The 20679-nt window shown below is 43.5% G+C and overlaps 1 protein-coding gene across 4 annotated transcripts; it reads right to left on the bottom strand.

The window, feature by feature from the left end:
* Positions 1-305: 305 nt before the first annotated feature.
* On the bottom strand, positions 306-20476 carry LOC139556630 (leucine-rich repeat and fibronectin type-III domain-containing protein 5-like). 4 transcript variants are annotated; one of them, XM_071370821.1, is made up of 9 exons: positions 20035-20476; positions 19854-19948; positions 18852-19215; positions 10739-13398; positions 9696-10612; positions 9193-9367; positions 5354-5687; positions 2451-2751; positions 306-2314 (listed from the first exon to the last, which is right to left on the bottom strand). In XM_071370821.1, the coding sequence occupies exons 5-9, from the start codon at positions 10584-10586 to the stop codon at positions 1556-1558; spliced, it is 2460 nt and encodes an 819-aa protein (XP_071226922.1). In that variant the 5' UTR covers positions 10587-10612; positions 10739-13398; positions 18852-19215; positions 19854-19948; positions 20035-20476; the 3' UTR covers positions 306-1555. The 4 variants fall into 4 exon arrangements, with proteins under 4 accessions (XP_071226922.1, XP_071226923.1, XP_071226921.1 ...); XM_071370822.1 differs by lacking the exon at positions 10739-13398; XM_071370820.1 differs by lacking the exon at positions 10739-13398 and having other exon boundaries at positions 15814-19215; positions 20035-20475.
* Between the last annotated feature and the right edge of the window lie 203 nt (positions 20477-20679).

Genomic DNA, 20679 nt, shown 5'->3' with positions numbered 1-20679 from the left:
CGCCAGAGAAAAATATCTCATTTCTTTTGTCAGTCATGACTCGAGATTGAAGGTAGTTTGAGATGGAATCTATCTACCAAAATGTGGGCTACTGTGAACATGACGTCCTAGGTATCCCTCTGCATGTTATGTTGTCAGACTTCAGAAGGGTTCGTGTTAGACGATACCTGGAAAATGGAGCTAAAACTGAAATGACTTCTGCTGTGTCCTCAGTGTTGCCTTTCATGTTATAGGACTCAAGAAAGCTACAGTAGATACCTGGCAAATGAATGTCACAAGCAATAACTGTACAGGTATTTTCTACATTAGATAGATTTCTCATTGGTTTATTTATACTGGTAAACATCAAACAGAAACAACAGCAAAATCAAGAGCCGACTTCTTAGATAGCCACAAAAACAGTAGGCTTTCGTTTTCTCTTTACCAACAAGTCAATTTACAACGGTTCTTGGCCTGACATGACAAATTATGTCTTAATAATAGTAAACAAAACATGAAAATGGACCACCAATCCTTTATCGATCCCCATCCACCTGCTGACGTACTGGAATCGCGCCCGTCATCCTGTCTGTGGTTTAGACTGTCATATCAGTTGCGACAGGAATCCTGTCTGTGGTTTAGACTGGTTTAGACTGTCATATCAGTTGCGACAGGAATCCTGTCTGTGTTGGTTTAGACTGTCATATCAGTTGCGACAGGAATCCTATGAGCGTGAGTCTGTATGTGTAATTACGTGATAAAAATGTATTGATTCAACCCGGAGGGCAGTATTAGGCTCAATCGACACCGACGGGTTGCCATCAATGCTGCATTGTGCTGTGTGTCTGGTGCGGCTTGATGAAAAGATCCAGCTCTGTCACTAGACTGAGGTGTGTGGCCCAAATGGCACCCTATTTGTTATATAGTGCACTACTTTCCAGAGCCCTGGTCAAAAAAGTAGTGCACTATAGAGAATAGGGTGCCATTTGGGACACCGCCTGGATACATTGTGTTCTACATCTCTGCACATTCACAATTCCTCCAAACGCCGCCAAGTTAATTAAGACATGTCACCAACTGTCTGAAAAACTGATGACAAGAAATATGTCCATTCATTGTCTACACAGTTATTGTAATCACTTTAAGTAACAGGCAATGTTATAACAAGCTTGATCATCCATCCCTTTTTCACCCTCTCTCTAAATGATGCTAGACTTCCAAGAATACTGCATTCAGTACCATATGAACACTTACGGGTGTATCGTGTTAGCCTATATGTTACACAACTCAACATTTTTGTACATGAAGTTGCTTTATACAGTTTTTTGTGCCTTTCATCAAAGTTATATCCGATGTCGCTATACAGATGACTTTGAGAGGATATTTGCTTTTTAGGAAGAAAAACAAAATGTGAAACATTTTTAAAACCCTGTTTTGCTGCCTTGTCTTCAGAAATACAAGAGGAATCTATGGGTCTTGTAGATAAAAGACAAGGCATAAAGTTACTGTATGCTCCACGACGGGCCACAAATCCAATCCAGTAAAACAAAGAACCTATAAGCCAGTGAAATCCAGATCATAGAGTGCTTTCGAGAAGCCACTCAGATCGGGACAGCTTGTCTCTGCCTCTGCGTATGTTTGCCATTGCACTCTCCAACGTGGGCAATTCTCCGCTCATGGACAGACTGCGTTTGGAGCACAAATTCCCGCCAGGTTTTGGCTGCTGCTGCTGTACCAGGCTGACATAGCAGCGCTCCTTGTACGAGTCCACGTTCAGCGAGTGCCGCCGGTTCACCCTCACACCCCCTGTAGGTACCGTCATGTAATGGTGGGAGGAGGCTCCAGGGGGGCGCGGCCGCCTAGCAACCGGCGTCCATTTTGTGGAACGGGCAAGAACAGGTACGGCCAAGGCGGCAGCAATTTTAGCTTCCGACGAGTTATTACGGTTTGTGTTCTCTAACTCCACATCTGTCTGGCCTTCGGCTCGGCGAGCTTCTCCGGGTTTCGGACCCCCGGTGGCAGTGATATCGGCCCGTTTTTGCCTCAGGGTGACCGGGGAGGCAGGGTGCCAGGAGTGGCTGGCTGCGGAAGTAGAGACAGTGCAGTCGGGGATGGAGGTCTTGGTAGATGTGGTGGTGGTTGGGGCTGGGGGTTGCTGCTGCTTGACCGGTTTACGAGGAGGAAGGGCCACCCTCAGAGACTCCTGGTCCTCCGTCTCTGGTTTCTCTGGCTGGAGGATCTGCTTGGACAGAGATTTGGACATGGTCTTGGGGACGCCGCAGCCCTGGAGCTGACCATCACTGCTCAGAGATGGGATCTCACCCATCTCCAAAGCCTTATGAAAGAGATTGAGAGAGATTTTATTAATCCCCAGGGAGAAATGACCCCAATATTCATCATCACATCTGTACAACACAAATAATCCAGAGACAGTAGCCCCAAAGAAAAAGAGTACTACTCAATACTCCTACCTTATCCTCATCGCCTTGGTTACACACTCGGTACCTCACGATGAGGAAGATGATGAAAGCTAAGACGGACGCCACGATGATCCCTCCGATGATGACCACGATGGTCCCTCCCAGGAACTGGGACTGCATGAAGTGGCAGCGGAGGTACTGTGGCTCGGTGGTGAAGCGGACACACCCCACCACTCGCGTGGCGGTCAGGGAGGTCACCAGGTCGTCGTAGATGGCCAGCACACACAGGTCGTACTGTGTACCGGCCGCCAGGTTGTTCACCAAGATACTCTTACTGCTTGAAGGGATCATTCTGAAAATACAGAGAGAGAGACAGTTAGTGTGGAATGAAAGAGATGAGAGCATACTAGACCAACTGTAGACCAATTATACTGTACATTATATTGCAATAACAAAGAGCACAGGGCTATGGCTTGAAAATGGTAAGAGAAGAGAGAATGCTATGAGCAGCATTGTCGTGAGTGGACGAGTAACAGAGTCGCCGGGATTCCAATGGTTAAAAAAAGAAAGTAGAATCGCTAATGTGCAGTGAAAGGGGTGAAAGATGAAAAAGAATACTTTATTGTCCAAATGAGTTATTTTTTACCCAACCCCCTTGAGACACAAACACCCACTGAGAAGTCGGAAGCATTAAAGATGAAAGATTGTACGCACACCCATCTCTCAGGAGAGAAAGTCACATTAGATCCAATGGCTCGGTGGTTGGATCATGGTGCGGTGTGCTTGAAAGACTAGAGCTGTGGATTTCTTATTCCCAACTGGATCTCATACGATCAATATACTGTATGTACAGTATTTGTTGACTGTGAGTCACTTTGAATAAAAGTGTGTTCTAAATGGTCACGTCATATTGTATCATGAAGATAAGCTTCAAATATGGAATGAAAGAGTTGCCGGATGAAAGAACATTGTGTAGACTCATTTCTCAGAAGGGGCCTGAAAGATCTTCGGAAGCTTTTTGTAACATTCTGCTTTCTCTTTCATCTCGGCTTCTCTTTACAGCTCAGTGCTGACATTTCATTTTGATTCTGTTGATTAGGTATACTATATATACAAAAGTATTTGTATTTATTATGGACCTGCCAAGGCAGCAGCTACTCTAGCCTGGGGTCCAGGAAAATTAAGGCAGTTTATACCATTTTAAAAACATTACAACACATTCACAGATTTCACAACACTGTGTGCCCTCAGGCCCCTACTCAACCACATCCACATATTTACAGTACAAAATCCATGTGTACGTGTGTGTATAGTGCGTATGTTATTGTGTGTGTGTATGCATGTGTATGTGTTGCTTTACAGTGCCCCCTGTTCCATAAGGTGTATTTTTATCTGTTTTTTAAATCTAATTTTACTGCTTGCATCAGTTACTTGATGTGGAATAGAGTTTTCCATGTAGTCATGGCTCAATGTAGTACCTGCCATACTCTGTTCTGGACTTGGGGACTGTGAAGAGACCTCTTGTGGCATGTCTTGTGGGGTATGCATGGGTGTCTGAGCTGTGTGACAGTAGTTCAAACAGACAGCTCGGTGCATTCAACATACACCTCTCCTAAATACAAGTAGTGATGACGTCAATTTCTCCTCCACTTTGAGCCAGGAGAGATTGACATGCATATTATTAATGTTAGCTCTCTGTGTACATCCAAGGGCCAGCCGTGCTGCCCTGTTCCGAGCCAATTGCAACTTAGTCCCTTTTTGCAACCAAGTCCCTTTTTATGGCACCTGACCACACGACTGAACAGTAGTCCAGGTGCGACAGAACTTGGACCTGTAGGACCTGCCTTGTTGAAAGTGTTGAAGGTAGAGAAGGGCTTTATTATGGACAGATTTCTCCCCATCAAAAGGTACTGTTGTATCAATATGTTTTGACCATGACAGTTTACAATCTAGGGTTACTCCAAGCAGTTTAGTCACCTCAACTTGCTCAATTTCCACATTATTTATTACAATATTTAGTTGAGGTTTAGGGTTTAGTGAACGATTTGTCCCAAATGCAATGCTTTTAGTTTTAGAAATATTTAGGACTAACTTATTCCTTGCCACCCACCCTGAAACTAACTGCAGCTCTTTCTTAAGTGTTGCAGTCATTTCAGTCGCTGTAGTAGATGTATAGTGTTGAGTCATCCGCATACATAGACACACTAGCTTTACTCAAAGCCAGTGACATGTTGTTTGTAAAGATTGAAAAAAGTAAGGGGCCTAGACAGCTGCCCTGGGGAATTTCTGATTCTACCTGGATTATGTTCGAAAGGTTTCCGTTAAAGAACAACCTCTGTTCTGTTAGACAGGTAACTCTTTATCCACGTTATAGCAGAGGGTGTAAAGCCATAACACACGTTTTTCCAGCAGCAGACTATGATCGATAATGTCAAAAGCTGCACTCAAGTCTAACAAAGCAGCCCCCACAATCTTTTTATCATAAATTTCTCTCAGCCAATCATCAGTAATTTGTGGATTTATGGAGGATTTAAGATTAAATCATCAACCCTGTTACTTTATTTGGCACTTAATAGGCACTTACCATAGTCATTTCTTTTATTTAAGAGATGGGAAAACATGTTTTTTTATTAAGTTGAACATGACAGAATGTAAACATTTTCTCCAAGTTATTCAAAAGGCACCTAATTGCTGGAATGACCCTGTACTGAACAAGAATGTCAGTACATTAATTACTTAATGCGGTTAGAGTAACAGCCCGTCAAACAATGGAAATTTTAACATTTGACATTTAAATACATTTTTCAACAACTTAAACACCCCTCAACACCATCAGGCATACTACAACAGAACATTGTGCCTAGTTCTTGTTTGTTCTCATTTGGTTCTGAGAGTCGAAATGAGGCATCAATAGCAATCATCAAAAAACAGTCCCTATATAAGCCAAGGCTCACCTGTAAACCAGAGAGTCATCGTAGGTTCCGTTGTATTGGATCTGGAACATTCGGATGCCCGGTATACTCCTCTGGAAGTTGAACCTGACCAGGACGGAGGTAGACGTTGCCTCAGTGATCACCACCTTCTTCTCCTGGCTCGTCTTCGTGTTTCCCAGTGGCACCACGCTTCCGCCTTCCCCACCCGTCTTCATTACCGTGGCGATATCAGAAGAACCTGGGTTCGGTTCCTTCTTCACAGTACCGTTGGTGATGTGTGGGAGTTTGACGATCACCAGGTCCACAGTTTGTTGAGCCTCCCCGGCCGGGTTGGAGGCAACACAGGTGAAGGAGCCTGATGGAGCGATTGAGAACTTACTTTTTTTCTTTTTAAACCAAATTTGTCATTTTTGTTAGTGGGGGTTAAAAGGTACATTATCCATGTTAAATGATATGTTTATTAAAACATGTACCTGTAGGCTGCTACTCAAAAGAAGAAATAAACCCAGTAAGAAAAACATGTTTACATATTTTTACATAATACTCATCTCATATATACAGTTGAAGTCGGATGTTTACATACACTTAGGTTGGAGTCATTAAAACTCGTTTTTCAACCACTCCACAAATTTCTTGTTAACAAACTATAGTTTTGGCAAGTCGGTTAGGACATCTACTTTATGCATGACACAAGTAATGTTTCCAACAATTGTTTACAGATAGATTATTTCACTTATAATTCACTGTATCACAATTCCAGTGGGTCAGAAGTTTACCTACACTAAGTTGACTGTGCCTTTAAACAGCTTGGAAAATTCCAGAAAATTGTCATGGCTTTAGAAGCTTCTGATAGGCTAATTGACATCATTTGAGTCAATTGAAGGTGTACCTGTGGATGTATTTCAAGGCCTACCTTCAAACTCAGTGCCTCTTTGCTTGACATCATGGGAAAATCAAAAGAAATCAGCCAAGACCACAATTTTTTTTTTGTAGACCTCCACAAGTCTGGTTCATCCTTGGGAGCAAATTCCAAACGCCTTAAGGTACCACGTTCATCTGTACAAACAATAGTCCGCAAGATTAAACACCATGGAACCATGCAGCCGTCATACCGCTCAGGAAGGAGACGCGTTCTGTCTCCTAGAGATGAACGTACTTTAGTGCGAAAAGTGCAAGTCAATCCCAGAACGACAGCAGAGGACCTTGTGAAGATGCTGGAGAAAACAGGTACAAAAGTGTCTATATCCACAGTAAAACAAGTCCTATATCGACATAACCTGAAAGGCCGCTCAGCAAGGAAGAAGCCAAAACCGCCATAAAAAAAAAAGCCAGACTACGGTTTGCAACTGCACATGGGGACAAACATCGTACTTTTTGGAGAAATGTCCTCTGATCTGATGAAAGAAAAATAGAACTGTTTGGCCATAATGACCATCAATATGTTTGAAGGAAAAAGGGGGAGGCTTGCAAGTCAAAGAACACCATCCCAACCGTGAAGCACGGGGGTGGCAGCATCATGTTGTGGGGGTGCTTTGCTGCAGGAGGGACTGGTGCAATTCACAAAATAGATGGCATCATGAGGAAGGACAATTATGTGGATATATTGAAGCAACATCTCAAGACATCAGTCAGGAAGTTAAAGCTTGGTCGCAAATCGGTCTTCCAAATGGACAATGACCCCAAGCATACTTCCAAAGTTGTGGCAAAATCAAGGTATTGGAGTGGCCATCACAAAGCCCTGACCTCAATCCTATAGAAAAGTTGTGGGCAGAACTGAAAAAGTGTGTGCGAGCAAGGAGACCTACAAACCTGACTCAGTTACACCAGCTCTGTCAGGAGGAATGGACCAAAATTCACCCAACTTATTGTGGGAAGCTTGTGGAGGCTACCCGAAACGTTTGACCCAAGTTAAACAATTTAAAGGCAATGCTACCAAATACTAATTGAATGCATGTAAACTTCTGACCCACTGGGAATGTGATGAAAGAAATAAAAGCTGAAATAAATCATTCTCTCTACTATTATTCTGACATTTCACATTCTTAAAATAAAGTGGTGATCCTAACTGACCTAAGACAGGGACTTTTTACTAGGATTAAATGTCAGGAATTGTGAAAAACTGAGTTTAAATGTATTTGGCTAAGGTGTATGTAAACTTCCAACTTCAACTATTCTACTGTATCTTAGTCTATGCCGCTCTGACATTGCTCGTCCAAATATTTATATAATCTTAATTCCATTCCTTTACTTTAGATTGTGTGTATTGTTAGATATTACTTGTTATATATTACTGCACTGTTGGAGCTAGAAACACACGCATTTTGCTACAGCCGCAATAACATCTGCTAAACACGTGTATGTGACAAACACAATTTGATTTGATTTACAGCGTTTAAGTGATAATAAATTCAGTATAAACAGGAAAAGCAAAACAAAAAAATAAGTAGTAAATAAGTAGTTGTCCAGGCCTCAATTGTTCCTTGACTAGCACCATTCATTCTCACTGTCGATAATTCTAATGTTACAGCTTCTAATAGTAACTGTATTCACTTATGAATTGGAAGAGAGTGAGGTGATTGCAATCTAAGAGCCAACATCATTGTTTTGCAGCAAATGTCTTTGATTGATTGAGAGATTCAAGGAGATATCATCGTTAAATAGCATAACAGATGCAAAGCATTGAATATTTACATTCATGCAATTCAAAATGAATTTTGTGACTTTGCCCCAGAAACATTTAACTGCAGGGCACTCCCACATCATACGGAGGAATGTGCCTACCTGATTTAGGGGACTCTATGAACAGTTGGTGTTAAATACAGTCTGTAAACAAACTTAAAATGTATATGTTTACGGTTTGGGTTACAGGATGCCAAGGTCATATTTTTCCATATTCTGCTCAAGTTAAACGGTTGTTCAGATTAAAAAAGTTGTTTATATATTATAGAGATCATTCCTTTGAGAGTCCAGATCAATTATTTATAAATCCCATCATTGGACGGTTCAGTATTTGGGTTTCCCAATGGACTCTATAGGCCAGCATTGCTGTAAATATATAAATAAATTATTTTCCTGGTAATGTGTGAAATATTGGCGGATGGGCGTATGGATAATTGTTTTTCAATGTTGAAACTTTATTAACATTCACAACTCCTCCCGGGTGGCGCAGTGGTCTAGAGCACTGCATCGCAGTGCTATGCTGCGCCACCAGAGTCTGGGTTCGCGCCCAGGCTCTGTCGCAGCCGGCCGCGACCGGGAGGTCCGTGGGGCGACGCACAATTGGCTTAGCGTCGTCCGGGTTAGGGAGGGTTTGGCCGGTAGGGATATCCTTGTCTCGTCGCGCTCCAGCGACTCCTGTGGCGGGCCGGGCGCAGTGCGCGCTAACCGAGGGGGCGGGTGCACGGTGTTTCCTCCGACACATTGGTGCGGCTGGCTTCCGGGTTGGAGGCGCGCTGTGTTAAGAAGCAGTGCGGCTAGGTTGGGTTGTGCTTCGGAGGACGCATGACTTTCGACCTTCGTCTCTCCCGAGACCGTACGGGAGTTGTAGCGATGAGACAAGATAGTAATTACTAGCGATTGGATACCACGAAAAATTGGGGAGAAAAGGGGATAAAAATTAAAAAAAAAAAAAAAAAAAAAAAAAACATTCACAACTCTATGAACATTCATTAGCTTTTCTGTTTCCTTTAAAACAAAAAGGTGGAACTAAATGTAATGGCAGAACAGAGTTCATCGTAGGATCATTTTGATACAGATCAAATGGTCTGAAAAGCTGACCTCAGGGCCTACTGAAAAACCAGAGCATACAAACAGAAACACTCAACATAGTCTACCACAACAGACGTTTCAATGACACCCACCTGAGTCCTTCACAGTGGTGATGAGGATGTCCAGAGTCCCGTCACTGTGCACCACAGCCCGGGAGGAATTGGACATGAGGCGGCCGTCTGGCGCAATCCAGTGGATGATGGGGTCTGGGTCGCCCCTGGCCTTACAGCGCAGAGCTACACTCTGACCCTCCAGCGCTCGCAGCTCCTGGAGGCAGTTAGATGGTGGGGTAGGGTGAACGATATTACCGTGATAGGTATTGAATTATCGTGATTAAAACAGTTATCGTGGTTAGCAATAGCATGATAATCGATGTTTGACAATTATTGCAATAAATGTGTTTATTCTGGAAAGGGATGACATGATGATCAATATTTCATTAATTATCATGTTAAAAAAGTGTGTTCAGTGATATACATGATAGTTACTTTTTGTCCGTGTCAAATAGCATGATAAAAACAGTTATAATGCTTCTGTTATCACTGGATTGTTGCAATACTATTGACAAATGATCTTATTATCATCTCAGCCTTACCTGGGAGTGTCTGGTGATGAGAGGCGGCTCACAGAGGAACTCTTCTTCAGACACGGTCCAGAAGTACCGTCCAGCCAGGTGCTGCGGAGCCGCACATGTCTCCAGATCATCCTCCCGCCTCAGCCTCCTCAGCCACAGCAGCTCACAGTTACACCTCAGTGGGTTCCCCCCAAAACTCAACGCGAATGACGACGGACCCATGCTTCCTGACGTGGCCAGAACCCCAGCCCGCTGGAACACAGGGTCTGGCGGAAGCTTCTGGAGCTTGTTGGAGGTGACATCAAGCCGTTTGAGCTTCTGCAGGCCGGAGAAGGTTCCTATAGGGATGTAGCTAAGCATGTTGTGGTCCAAGCCCAGGGTGTGGAGGCTGGTCATTCTCTGGATGGCCACCCAGGGGGTGCTTTCTAAGTTGTTGTAGGACAGATCTAACTCCTCTAGAGCCGTGAGATCATTGAAGGCCCCAGTGTGGATATGAATCAGTTGGTTGTTGTTAAGAATGAGATGGTGAAGTTTGGACATCCCGCTGAAGGTGTCGTTGGTGAGCCTCGTCAGACGGTTGCTGTCCAAGTGCAAGGCCCTGAGGTTCTCCAGATCTTTAAAGGCGTGAGGCGAGATGGAACCGATGGTGTTCCGAGACAACGTCAGGTCCTGAAGCTTGGTCATGTTGGCAAAGTCCCGCTGTTTGATGCTCGTGACAAAGTTATCGCCCAGACGCATCTCGACGGTGTGCCGGTCGATGTTTGGGGGGACGAAGAGGAGGCCCTTCTTGTCGCAGAGGGTTGCCAGGTTGGGGTTGAGCATCTGGCAGACACAGCGTTTTGGGCACAGCTGGACCTTGTGGGCCTTTACAGCCATGCCAAGGACCATCAGGTAAACTAGCAGGGTCTCCATCAGGCTTTCCAGTCAGGCTAACACACCTGGCCAGATAAGAGAGAGAAAGAACTATAATATCCTACGTGGAGTTGGATAGAGATAACCCCAAGACACTGATCTAAGGTAATTTCCGCCTAAATAGGAGACAACATAGAAAGGATTTTAATTACATGCAGTTGGATGAAGTTTCACCAGACTGATCTAAGGTCCGTTTTTTTTATCTCCTGATAGGATGGCTGCGTACGCTGAAGTAGAGACTGGAGAGAAAAGATTGTATTTGTTCATTTGGGTACAGCTACTCTTCCTGGATCCTGGGGTCCACTCAAATCACAAAACAAAGCAATCATATACACCCACACAAAAGCAACGAAGTAGAGACGAGAGAGACAGAATTGTATTTGGATTACCATTAGCTGTTACTTTATCCAGAGCTACTCTTCCTGGAGCTCAGACAAAACAATCATACACCCAGACAAAAACAATGCCAGAGAGCGCAAAGTATTCTATTCTGAATCCTGAGACCTTAGAAAAAGAGCTCTGCAGGTAGTCTAGTGAGTAGCGGGGGATACTGCAGCTGGAGTGCAGAGAGAGTTTGCCTAACGACACGTGAAATACTGCTCATAATGAGTTATATAACTCATTCTTATTGGCTACATGTACAGAAAACATGAATCTACCATGCGTGTCTCATGGTTCTTGATTACGGGAGGAAGGTGCAATGTCCAACGCCTAAAGATCTCACAACAGCAGCATAACTCAAAGCCGAACCTTTAGACACAGAATGTTATATCATCATTGGTTTTTCTTTGGTCCTCGGGTGGCAGGTAGCCTAGTGGTTAGAGCGTTGGGCCAGTAACCGTAAGGTTGCTGGATTGAATCCCTGAGCTGACAAGGTAAAAATCTGTTGTTCTGCCCCTGAACAAGGCAGTTAACCTACTGTTCCCTGGTAAGCTGTCATTGTAAATAAGAATTGATTCTTAACTGACTTGCCTGGTTGAATAAAAAATGTTTTAAATAACTGAGGTTATATCTCTGTGTCTTGAATAATGTGTCAGTATAAATGCGTTTTTATCTGACTAAAAGCCTGGAAGCTCTCTGTACACCTTCAAAAGCTTTTTCCACCTGCAGCTTTTGATATAGAATATGTAAAACAATAACCTTAACTGTCAAAATAGTTTGAGGAATTTGAAGAATGTCTCGGAATTCTCAGAATGTGTCAGGGAATGAAGAATTCTGCAGATGGAACATGAGTGACAAACTGCCATGGGGGAATGTTCTGTTGCAACATTAACGGAGACTGAGGCCTGGTGGGAACATAGTGACAACACCTGTCATCTGACAGCTGTAAAACACATCCCGGCCTGACGACTAAAGGAAAAAGGTTGCTGCCTAGGAGTCTGCGGCCGACAATAAAAACGAGAACACAGTGAAATCTTTTTAGAGAGAGCAGAGCACACACTGTCTCCCTGGTCTGACATTTCAATGAACGCCACGCTACATAAAAATCCCACTTTTCTTGGAGAACAGGTTTATGCCCTTGTTTTATAGGACGTTTTACCACGACTGAGTAACAGTTATAGAAATGTGTTGACTCTCTGTCCTGTGTTGACTGCTTGGGTGGCTGGTGCTGGTGAGAGGGGAGTAGTAGGCTTAGCAGTGAGGGCCTAAGTAAGTCGATGACAAATGGACTGTGGTGTAATTGTTAAATGGACAAGTTATGACACTCCTTAAGCATGGCAAACGACTGCCAGATCGTGACCCAAACTGAGGAAATACGGCTGGTGGTGTGTGGGTGCGAGAGAGAGAGTGTGTAATGGGAGAATGTGTGTGTGCGTGTGTGTTGAGGGGTTAGGTGTTTGTCTGTTTTTGTGATAGTGGTAGCGTGTGTAGGTGGGTTTGCATGTGTGTAGGGGTGTGTGCTTTTCTGTGTGTGAAAGAGAGATAGCGAGTTAGTATGCGAGTTAGTATGCGTGCGAGTGTGTGTTTATGCGTGCGTGCCAACCAACCTTCTGCTTTGCTCTGGATGGCACAGCCTCTGGATGTGCAATGAGGCAGAGAGGACCTGCTCCTTCCCGACTCAAATGGCAATGGAGACGCGATATTGATTCACTCCGTAGAGATGGGGCTTTTTTCGCCGGTGATAACTCAGCCAAACGTGAAGAGAATGGTTGAGACGGTTATCACTGCGAAATTCGTTTTGTGAGGACAAAAGTACAACCCCATCGCCAAGACATGATGAGAAGCAGGAAATACATGTCGGCGCCGGTCTCCCTAATTTGCATTTAATTACGGTGGGGTTTCTACACAGCAATTTGCATAGCAGGTCACATTCATCCCCTAGATGAACAAATAACTAGATAATCAATCAATGATTTAATCAATGCTTTACTCAACCTTAGAATGTCAAACCTTAGATAATATAGAGAACACTTTCAGACACACACACATATGCACACACTCACTCACACACACACATGGGTGGATTATTCCTAATAGAAAGCAGCTTGGTAGACATCAACATTTACAGTGACACTCAAGCGCAATGGCAGCAGCAGAGGCATACTACTGTTTTAGTGGAGGATATCTATGCTCTCCCTGGGGCAGCGATCATCCAGAAAAGCCTTATACAGCATCCTACACACACACTCTCTCTCTCTCTCTCACACACACACACACACACACACACATAAACACACTTCTGCAGCAGGCAGGCAGCTGGGCCAGTTGGGTCATGAGGGATCTGTTTTCAGATGGTCTAACGTATGCTGGGCCTCATATAGAGAAAGCCTCTACTGCATCATCACATTGCTGCTGGGCTGTGGGCCCTGGGCTTGGAACCGGGAGAGAGAGAAAGAGAAAGAAAGAGAAAGAGAGAAAACGAATGCTTGTCATGCTTACAGATGGAACTTCTGCGTAGTGGCCCTGTCTCACCTAGGTACTGCAGAGACAAAGCTAGATACTGCATTCTCCATCGGAAGCTAAATGCTTTCAGTACATGTATTGAGGTTGTGGTACGAAACTGATGTTTCCTATTTTATAAGGAGAAACACATTAGGGGCTTGGTAGCATTACAGACACCCTCATGCTGATATAAACACGTTCTGATTTGTTGACCTGGAGAGAATTGTTCACCACATGAAATTAGTTAGTGTTTGATTAAAAACATTCCTTAATTAAACTGGATAAATTGGTGTTGAACGGTTTAAGTATGTCCTGAACACACCATCAGCCTGTGTGTCTGTGCGTGCGTGCGCACATGCAAGAGCGAGTCAGAGTAAGAGTATGTGTGGGTGTGTGAGACAGAGAGTGTGTGTTTGTTGGAATACCAATTTACATCAGTGTCTGCCAATGCGATGTGCTATGTCTAGGGTGACATCCTTGATACCATGGCAACACCAAAACCTCACTTTGGGATGGCATGTCTTTAAAGGTTCATTCTCAGACAACCTAATACTGCGTTGAGTCAGTACTATTGTCCCACAGATTTCATTGGCCTATTAGATTCCAATGCTACTACGGTAGGTCCATCAATAACATCTGGTGTTTTGTTTGCCATTGGGGTCATACTTTGATGAGGTCTGAATTATGGAGGAAAATGTCAAATGCATTTAGCGTGGCCTAATGAACGGGGTGGCTGGATCCAACTGATCTTATAGCTCTCTCTCACACACACACACACACAGTCAGATCGATCTACACCGAGGCATAAAATAACGCTTCAATCCTTTCATTTTCTTCCCATTGATGTTAGATAGGTACCGTAGGTAACATGGCTGAGGTGACCTAAACCGTGGATGTAATGAGCCGCCAGCTACGTTCTCCAGTCGAGGAAATCCCAAAGAACTGTGGGGTCTGAGGTGGCACTGGTTCAGTTTCAGAATGAAGAGGGACGTCTTAGCAGGCTGAGTGAACAGGCCCCTCTCTATCAATGGAATTGTCTTCAGTGCTTTTAGAGTCTTCTTTTTTGGTGTGAACCCTCCTTTTCCCTTTGGCGTGAAGATCCAAAAATGCATCTGTTGTTTTTCACCTTGTAGAGGGAATAGATTGTTTCTCCTGGCAAATACATCCAATCCTACGAGCTGAATAATCAATAGGCCCACTGTTTGCCTTCCCCCCTTTCTTACTGAATATGCTGTGCATTCAGCAAAGCTATTGTGAGGTAAGCAATGTAAATTAGGTCGATGTGCTCAGTCTACTGTAGCCCAAGCCACAGCTCATTGGATGCGTTGGTGGTGAAAGGAACTATACTACACATCCCTCTCTTTTTAGACTATGAATCATGTTAGTGAAAGACATAAGCATTGCCTTCAATGAAAAGGCTACGCCATGATGAATGTTTCGGCGTGATATTGAATGTTGTGATCAGAGAGCGTTGTAGCCTTTCGAGCAGTCAGCAAACAGAAGCATTATAATCAGGCCTACAGGGTGCTTTGGTGTGGCAGTTACAATGGTGCCTCAGGCTACCATGAATAATCAAATAGATGATAACCAACACCCGACATAAAAAGATGAAACACGTTTATAAGTCATTAGGGCCACATATTCACATTGCAGAGACCTGTATCAACATACATCTGTATTGAACTGTACCTTGTCCAGTCTTTCATTGGGCTACTCAATCCAGGCTGTTTTATTATAGGCAATAGCCTACAACAAGATAACAAGTGAATGACTGATGCCTCATTTGCATTCCAGTAAGGGCTGTTAATGGCAAATATTTTGTTTTGTGGTCATATTTCATTCTCTCTTACCACTCTGCAAGTTATTTTGGTTGGACTGACAAGAACTCATATAATGTCCGAGCACAAGCGCAGTCATTTCACATCTTAATTCAATCTGATGCGATCCACCATGCATCTGTAAGTGGACAAGACGATAATTGGTACATTACATGATTTTCAGTTTCAACTAGACAAAAAAAACTCCGCACGCAAGCAAGGGGGTTCTATAAATACAATTTGTAATCTGACCGCTTTGCTCATCATCTGAAGGGATTTTTTGACCTTGCGGTGTTATAGCCTAGCTTTTCAAAGATCTAGGCGCATGACAGCTGTCTTTAGGAGATCCCTCACCTTTTCAGACACCCCGCCGTGAGAGGCAATGAGGATGGGAGCCTAATTGCAGTAAAAACCGTACTGCTGCTCCTCATGCAATTTCTTCAAAGCCGATTACCCAAAAGAGTTCAACAACAATGCGATGCATTTAATGTATGGTAGGCTATAAAAAAATATTGCTTAAAGTTTACCTTGAAGACGGAGCATCAGCCCTGTTCAATCTGGGGTAGTAGGCCTACCGCGTAAATTCTTCCGCAAATGCTGTTATGAGCGCCAAAACATTTTGACAGAATTCTGTGTAATGTAAATGGTGGTTCCTTGAGCCGACTCAGGTCTCCCAAAAATGTGCGCTGGATCCTAATATAGTCTGTGAGAATGGCCTTCGAAACCAGCGATGCCCTTCAAGAAATCCATGACCATAGAAAGCAACATTCCAACGCCTTACTTACTTCCCCCGGTGTATCTACGTGGGAAATGCACACTTGATGTTGGCTATCTAAAAGAAAACTGCAGGAGGATGAGGTCCCGCTATCGCTTTGAGTCTACAGCTTTCCAGCCACACCACAGAGGATTGCCTCTGCGCACTCGGACGGCATGAACCGTTTAATAGCAGAGAAAACGCCTTTGTAGCGATACGGCGCTGTCTACTGACTGCTGGTGCTGCATTCGGAACGCGTAGAAGTCAGATGTTCGCATCGCTTTTTCTCAGCAGGTCCGCCGGTGACATGCGGGCTCAAAGCAACCTAGTCAGACTGACACCCCGCTAGATCCCCTCTGTCCTCCGGTCCGGGCGTCACACAAGTCGTGGACTATACTATCAACCTTTCCCCGCCAGCGAGCCAGCTCAATTTCGCGGGTGACCAGAGGTGCACTGCTGTGCTTGGAATGGTAATCGAGGGCGCCCCCCAGCACTAGGGCCATTTGTGCATTCATCCACAAACAGACAGACAGTTGCAATGCCTCCCAGTACAATCTTGCACCTGTATACTGATTATTTAAATTAGTAGGCTGTATGAACTCAGCTTCACATCTGACAATGCATTGTCCCTATAGTAGGCTATATGGAAATACTGTATTAACCACCATGCTGTTATTCATTTATCATCACAATGATTGTGAGCTTAACACATTTATGAGCAATCATTAAACTCAATGATTTGATGCAGTGACATACAAACACAATTTAAGAATTGATCTGCTGCAGGCACCTCTGCAAACGAGCAAGCACACAAATAACCAAAAATGTATAGGCTATTGAACACGTGATGAAATAATAGCCTTAAAATGTGTATGATCTATTGGCAAACTGAAAAATGACCATATGTTAATTTAAAAAGCTTTCAAGAGATGCCCAGGTAGCTGGGTACCAACATGACTACTTCTGCATTCAATAAGGTCACAAGAAAATGGCAGGTTGGCTGTAACCATCTTTGCACTCTCTGCCCTGTCTCTGGCACCCACTCCTCAGGCTAAAGCACAGGGCTAGCCAAAGGCTACTGCTGCTATGGTTATGTAACGGAAATGATTCGGTGAATCGCAACCTTGCTTGAGACCTAAATACTTGTGTTAGCTACCTGAGCTAATGTCTAGGTTTTAGCCCCGCAGGCTTACACGGTACTGTGACGTGCAGAAGATGATACCTGGGATGATACATCGTATGTCATCTTCTGATCTTATTCTCCACGTTGACAAAGCCCATGTGTGTTCTCTAAATGCATTCTCTGAACAGGAAATACCATCAGACCCGTTGTTTTTGTCCTCAAAACAAAGCCTTTCCTGCCTCTTAGCCCAGCTCCTCATAATTCACAAGGTGTTGTGTTTCATCTACTACAGCACTGCACTGAGGAGTTCTACTGCGAATCAATATATAGCCTCATTCCGCCACTGTATACAGGCAGGGTTCAGATCAATAGAGACAATGTATGCCCAAGGTGTTGGAATGAAGGAATCTATGGTCATTCCAGGAGCCTTTGCAGTTTGTCTGTCTAATATATTCTTTAGAATGCAGAAAATGACATCCTGTTGTCGTAGCTTTCATTACCTAGTTAATCAATAAAGGACATTGTGACAAGGCAACTGTGTCCCACTTGTTCATGGACCAATGGAGTATTAATATTCTCCAATCAAACCTTCCTACTCTATTGGACCATGAATAAGTGGTCAATCTGGAGGTGGAAGAAACGCAAGCCTGGTTAGGCGAAGTGCTGGCTAGCGGAGTAGAACATTTTTAGAAAGAAAACGAGAATATGTGGAACATAGCCTTGGACCCTTGGCTAAGGATATGTATCTGTTTAGCATACTATGCCAGGAGGTCTGGACCCTATTGGCACATGTGGTAGTATAATAACTACAGGGTCATAGTTCTAAATCCTGCACTGAACCAGGTGTAAGTCCTCAATCACTATGATATTACAAATGAAATCATCAGAAAAACATTAACACACTCTCCAGAACACCAATTTAATCACAAAGCGCCTTACAAACCCCTGTCGTTACAATCAACGTCAACATCTGTAATTGATTGGAACGCTATTGCTGCGTCATTCACAACTAAACCACTCCTCCCTCCAAGGGCAAACTGCAACGCATTGTCCGGTCTGCGGAGAGGGTCATCGGCTGCCACCTGCCCTCCATCGAGGACCTGCCCCCCCCCCCCGGGGTAAGGAGGCGTGCAGAAAATATCATTGCCGACCCCGCCCACCCCAGACACCCCCTCTTCCAAACACTCCCCTCTGGTAAACGGTTCAGGGCAATCATGACCAAAACAACCTGACAGCTAAACAGTTTCTTTCCCCATGCTGTGTTGCTCACCAATTGGCCATCTGGTCCACAGAAACTAAGGGACTATGCACTCTCTGCTGCGCACTGCATCAAGCCATCTTCGAACTGCACATATAATAACCGCACTACCATAATTGCACTCTGTTCAGCTCTGCACATTAACACTGCATATAAACTGTACATAGGCACCTGTTGTTAGAATGCTCTGTGATGTAGTGCAACCTCTGCACATATATATTTATAATGTACATTTGTAAATCCTCTCTGTAAATTCTCTTACTGTACAGTTCTATGCATACTTTATCTATTTTGTATATAATGTACATAAACTTTGTGTAAATTCCTCTGTCTGTATTCTGTCTGTTGTCTATTTCTCGTAGCACATCACCAAGTAAAATTCTAGAAATGTTAAATATACTTGGCGAAAAAAGGTGATTCTGATTCTTACCAACAACACACTGACAGACATTTAATCCATTCACGTTTCTTTTATCAGACACCAAATCCCATTCACTGTTTCCTGTCGTTGAGGAGCTGTTTGTAGGTGAAGGAGTCGGCCCAGTCCCCTGTCCTGCTCTTCTTCTCCAGGAAAAGGCCCATGCTGTCTCTGGGGGGGATCTGCGATGCTGTGCCTCCACATCGGCTCTGAAATCCCCAGCAGCTCACGCACATAGGCAGAGATGGGGGGGAAGGGGGGAATACAGGGAGGAGCTGAGCCAAACCGTAGGCTAGATCTAAGGGTCATATTCAGTCGGGTATGTTGTAGAATCTTCAGATAGAAATGTATTGTATTTTAGAATAGACATGTCCCTCTGAAATGTAGAGGGAGGAAAAAAATGTTGTTGTTTTTTAATCGCAGCTCTATTCATAATATTTCTATCTGCAATGTTCAGTAGGTTGCATCCTTCTATTTACAGGAATGTTCAGGTGTGCTTGAAATGTAGGGATAACCCTAACTTAATAAAAGGCTATAAATTATGATATGACCATGCACATTAGAAATATAAACTCAGGGTCCAGTTTAGATGCAACCCTCGTTAGTTGGCCTATGAAATATGATTTATTCTCAGTGCTGAATCTGATTGTCTGCATTTGGCTGTGTATGATATATCATGTTGTGCGACCCATCTTGAATAATTAGACTACCACTGAGATGGGAAGATTGCCCAATGTTTTCTTATTTGGGTTGGAACAATCCTGCATACATTCATGGTGGCGCTTCCAGGACATTTTAGTGCCTTAATGCAGAGATTACTGTAGCCTAGCCTATTTCTACTTTACATTCAGACCTTTTCAATCAACACCACTCTACTGAAATTGCTATAAGTATCCAGTGCAGGCTTAGAATCTGAAAGCTTCTCAGCTTAATTTCCCTTTACCTTCATATCCTCAAAGTCTGTGATTCCTAATCATGACAGATAGTGGCAATTTACATAAATCAGCTTTTTACCTGTGATGAGGTTCTCAGTGAAACAGGCCTGGGGTGGATAAAGACAGAGTCGTTGACTAGTCGCCATCAGCAAAGTGGACTGCTGTACACTAATGCTAGGTAAGCAAAAAGAAAATGGAAAAGTTATTTGGCATTGTAAAGAAATGAGTAACTTCATAAAACAATGTGATAGCTCACTCACTGTATACTGTGGATATCCTAAGGATCCTATCTATTTTGTCAAGGCCTGGCAACTCCAGTGAAGGAACGCCATGTTGCCTGTGTGTGTGTGCGCGCGCGGTATCATAGAAACGGTCACATGTCAAGCTAGGTTGAAAGTGTTTATGTCATCTTCAACCTAGCTGTAAGGAAAGAAGCCAACGTAGCTCAGTCGCAGTTTTCCATTGGGTCAAATTACTTTGCTCACGCCTAAATATAACATGTTAGGTATAGAAATATGTTAAAATGCATCCTGATGTAACTTAATTATAGCATTAAAACTCAGACCAAGGCCAATGTAAAAAGTGTCTGTCACATTATAAAAAGTGGAATCAGAAATAAAGTAATGTAGTGACTTATTGACTATGGTCTATTCTATACTATTATAATGTATTCTACCTTATTCTATAAAGTTACATTTACTTAATTTAATGTATGTTCCGAAAAAAGAACAGTTCTCACATGATACTTTAAGCTCTGTTGGATAAGTAAAAAATGCATAAGGTAATTGATGGACTCGATTTTGCACCAATGAAAGACATGTAACAGAGCTGGGGCGGGCACTAATTGCAAGGGTAAATTATTTTGCATAACTCGGTGTCCTGGGTTTGGAGTTTATACATTTTAG

Source organism: Salvelinus alpinus, chromosome 27, assembly GCF_045679555.1.
Source record: "Salvelinus alpinus chromosome 27, SLU_Salpinus.1, whole genome shotgun sequence".
Taxonomy (NCBI): domain Eukaryota; kingdom Metazoa; phylum Chordata; class Actinopteri; order Salmoniformes; family Salmonidae; genus Salvelinus; species Salvelinus alpinus.
The sequence above is the reverse complement of the archived record's forward strand: the minus strand, read 5'-3'. Positions and strand labels throughout refer to the sequence as shown.

Bases quoted from the DNA above. Each gene is read 5' to 3' on its own strand.
- LOC139556630 (XM_071370821.1), bottom strand. From the start codon at position 10,586: ATGGAGACCCTGCTAGTTTACCTGATGGTCCTTGGCATGGCTGTAAAG. The intron at 9,368-9,695 runs GTAAGGCTGAGA...AACTGCCTCCAG, and splicing joins TCATCACCAGACACTCCCAG to GAGCTGCGAGCGCTGGAGGG. The intron at 2,315-2,450 runs GTAGGAGTATTG...CTCTTTCATAAG, and splicing joins ACCAAGGCGATGAGGATAAG to GCTTTGGAGATGGGTGAGAT.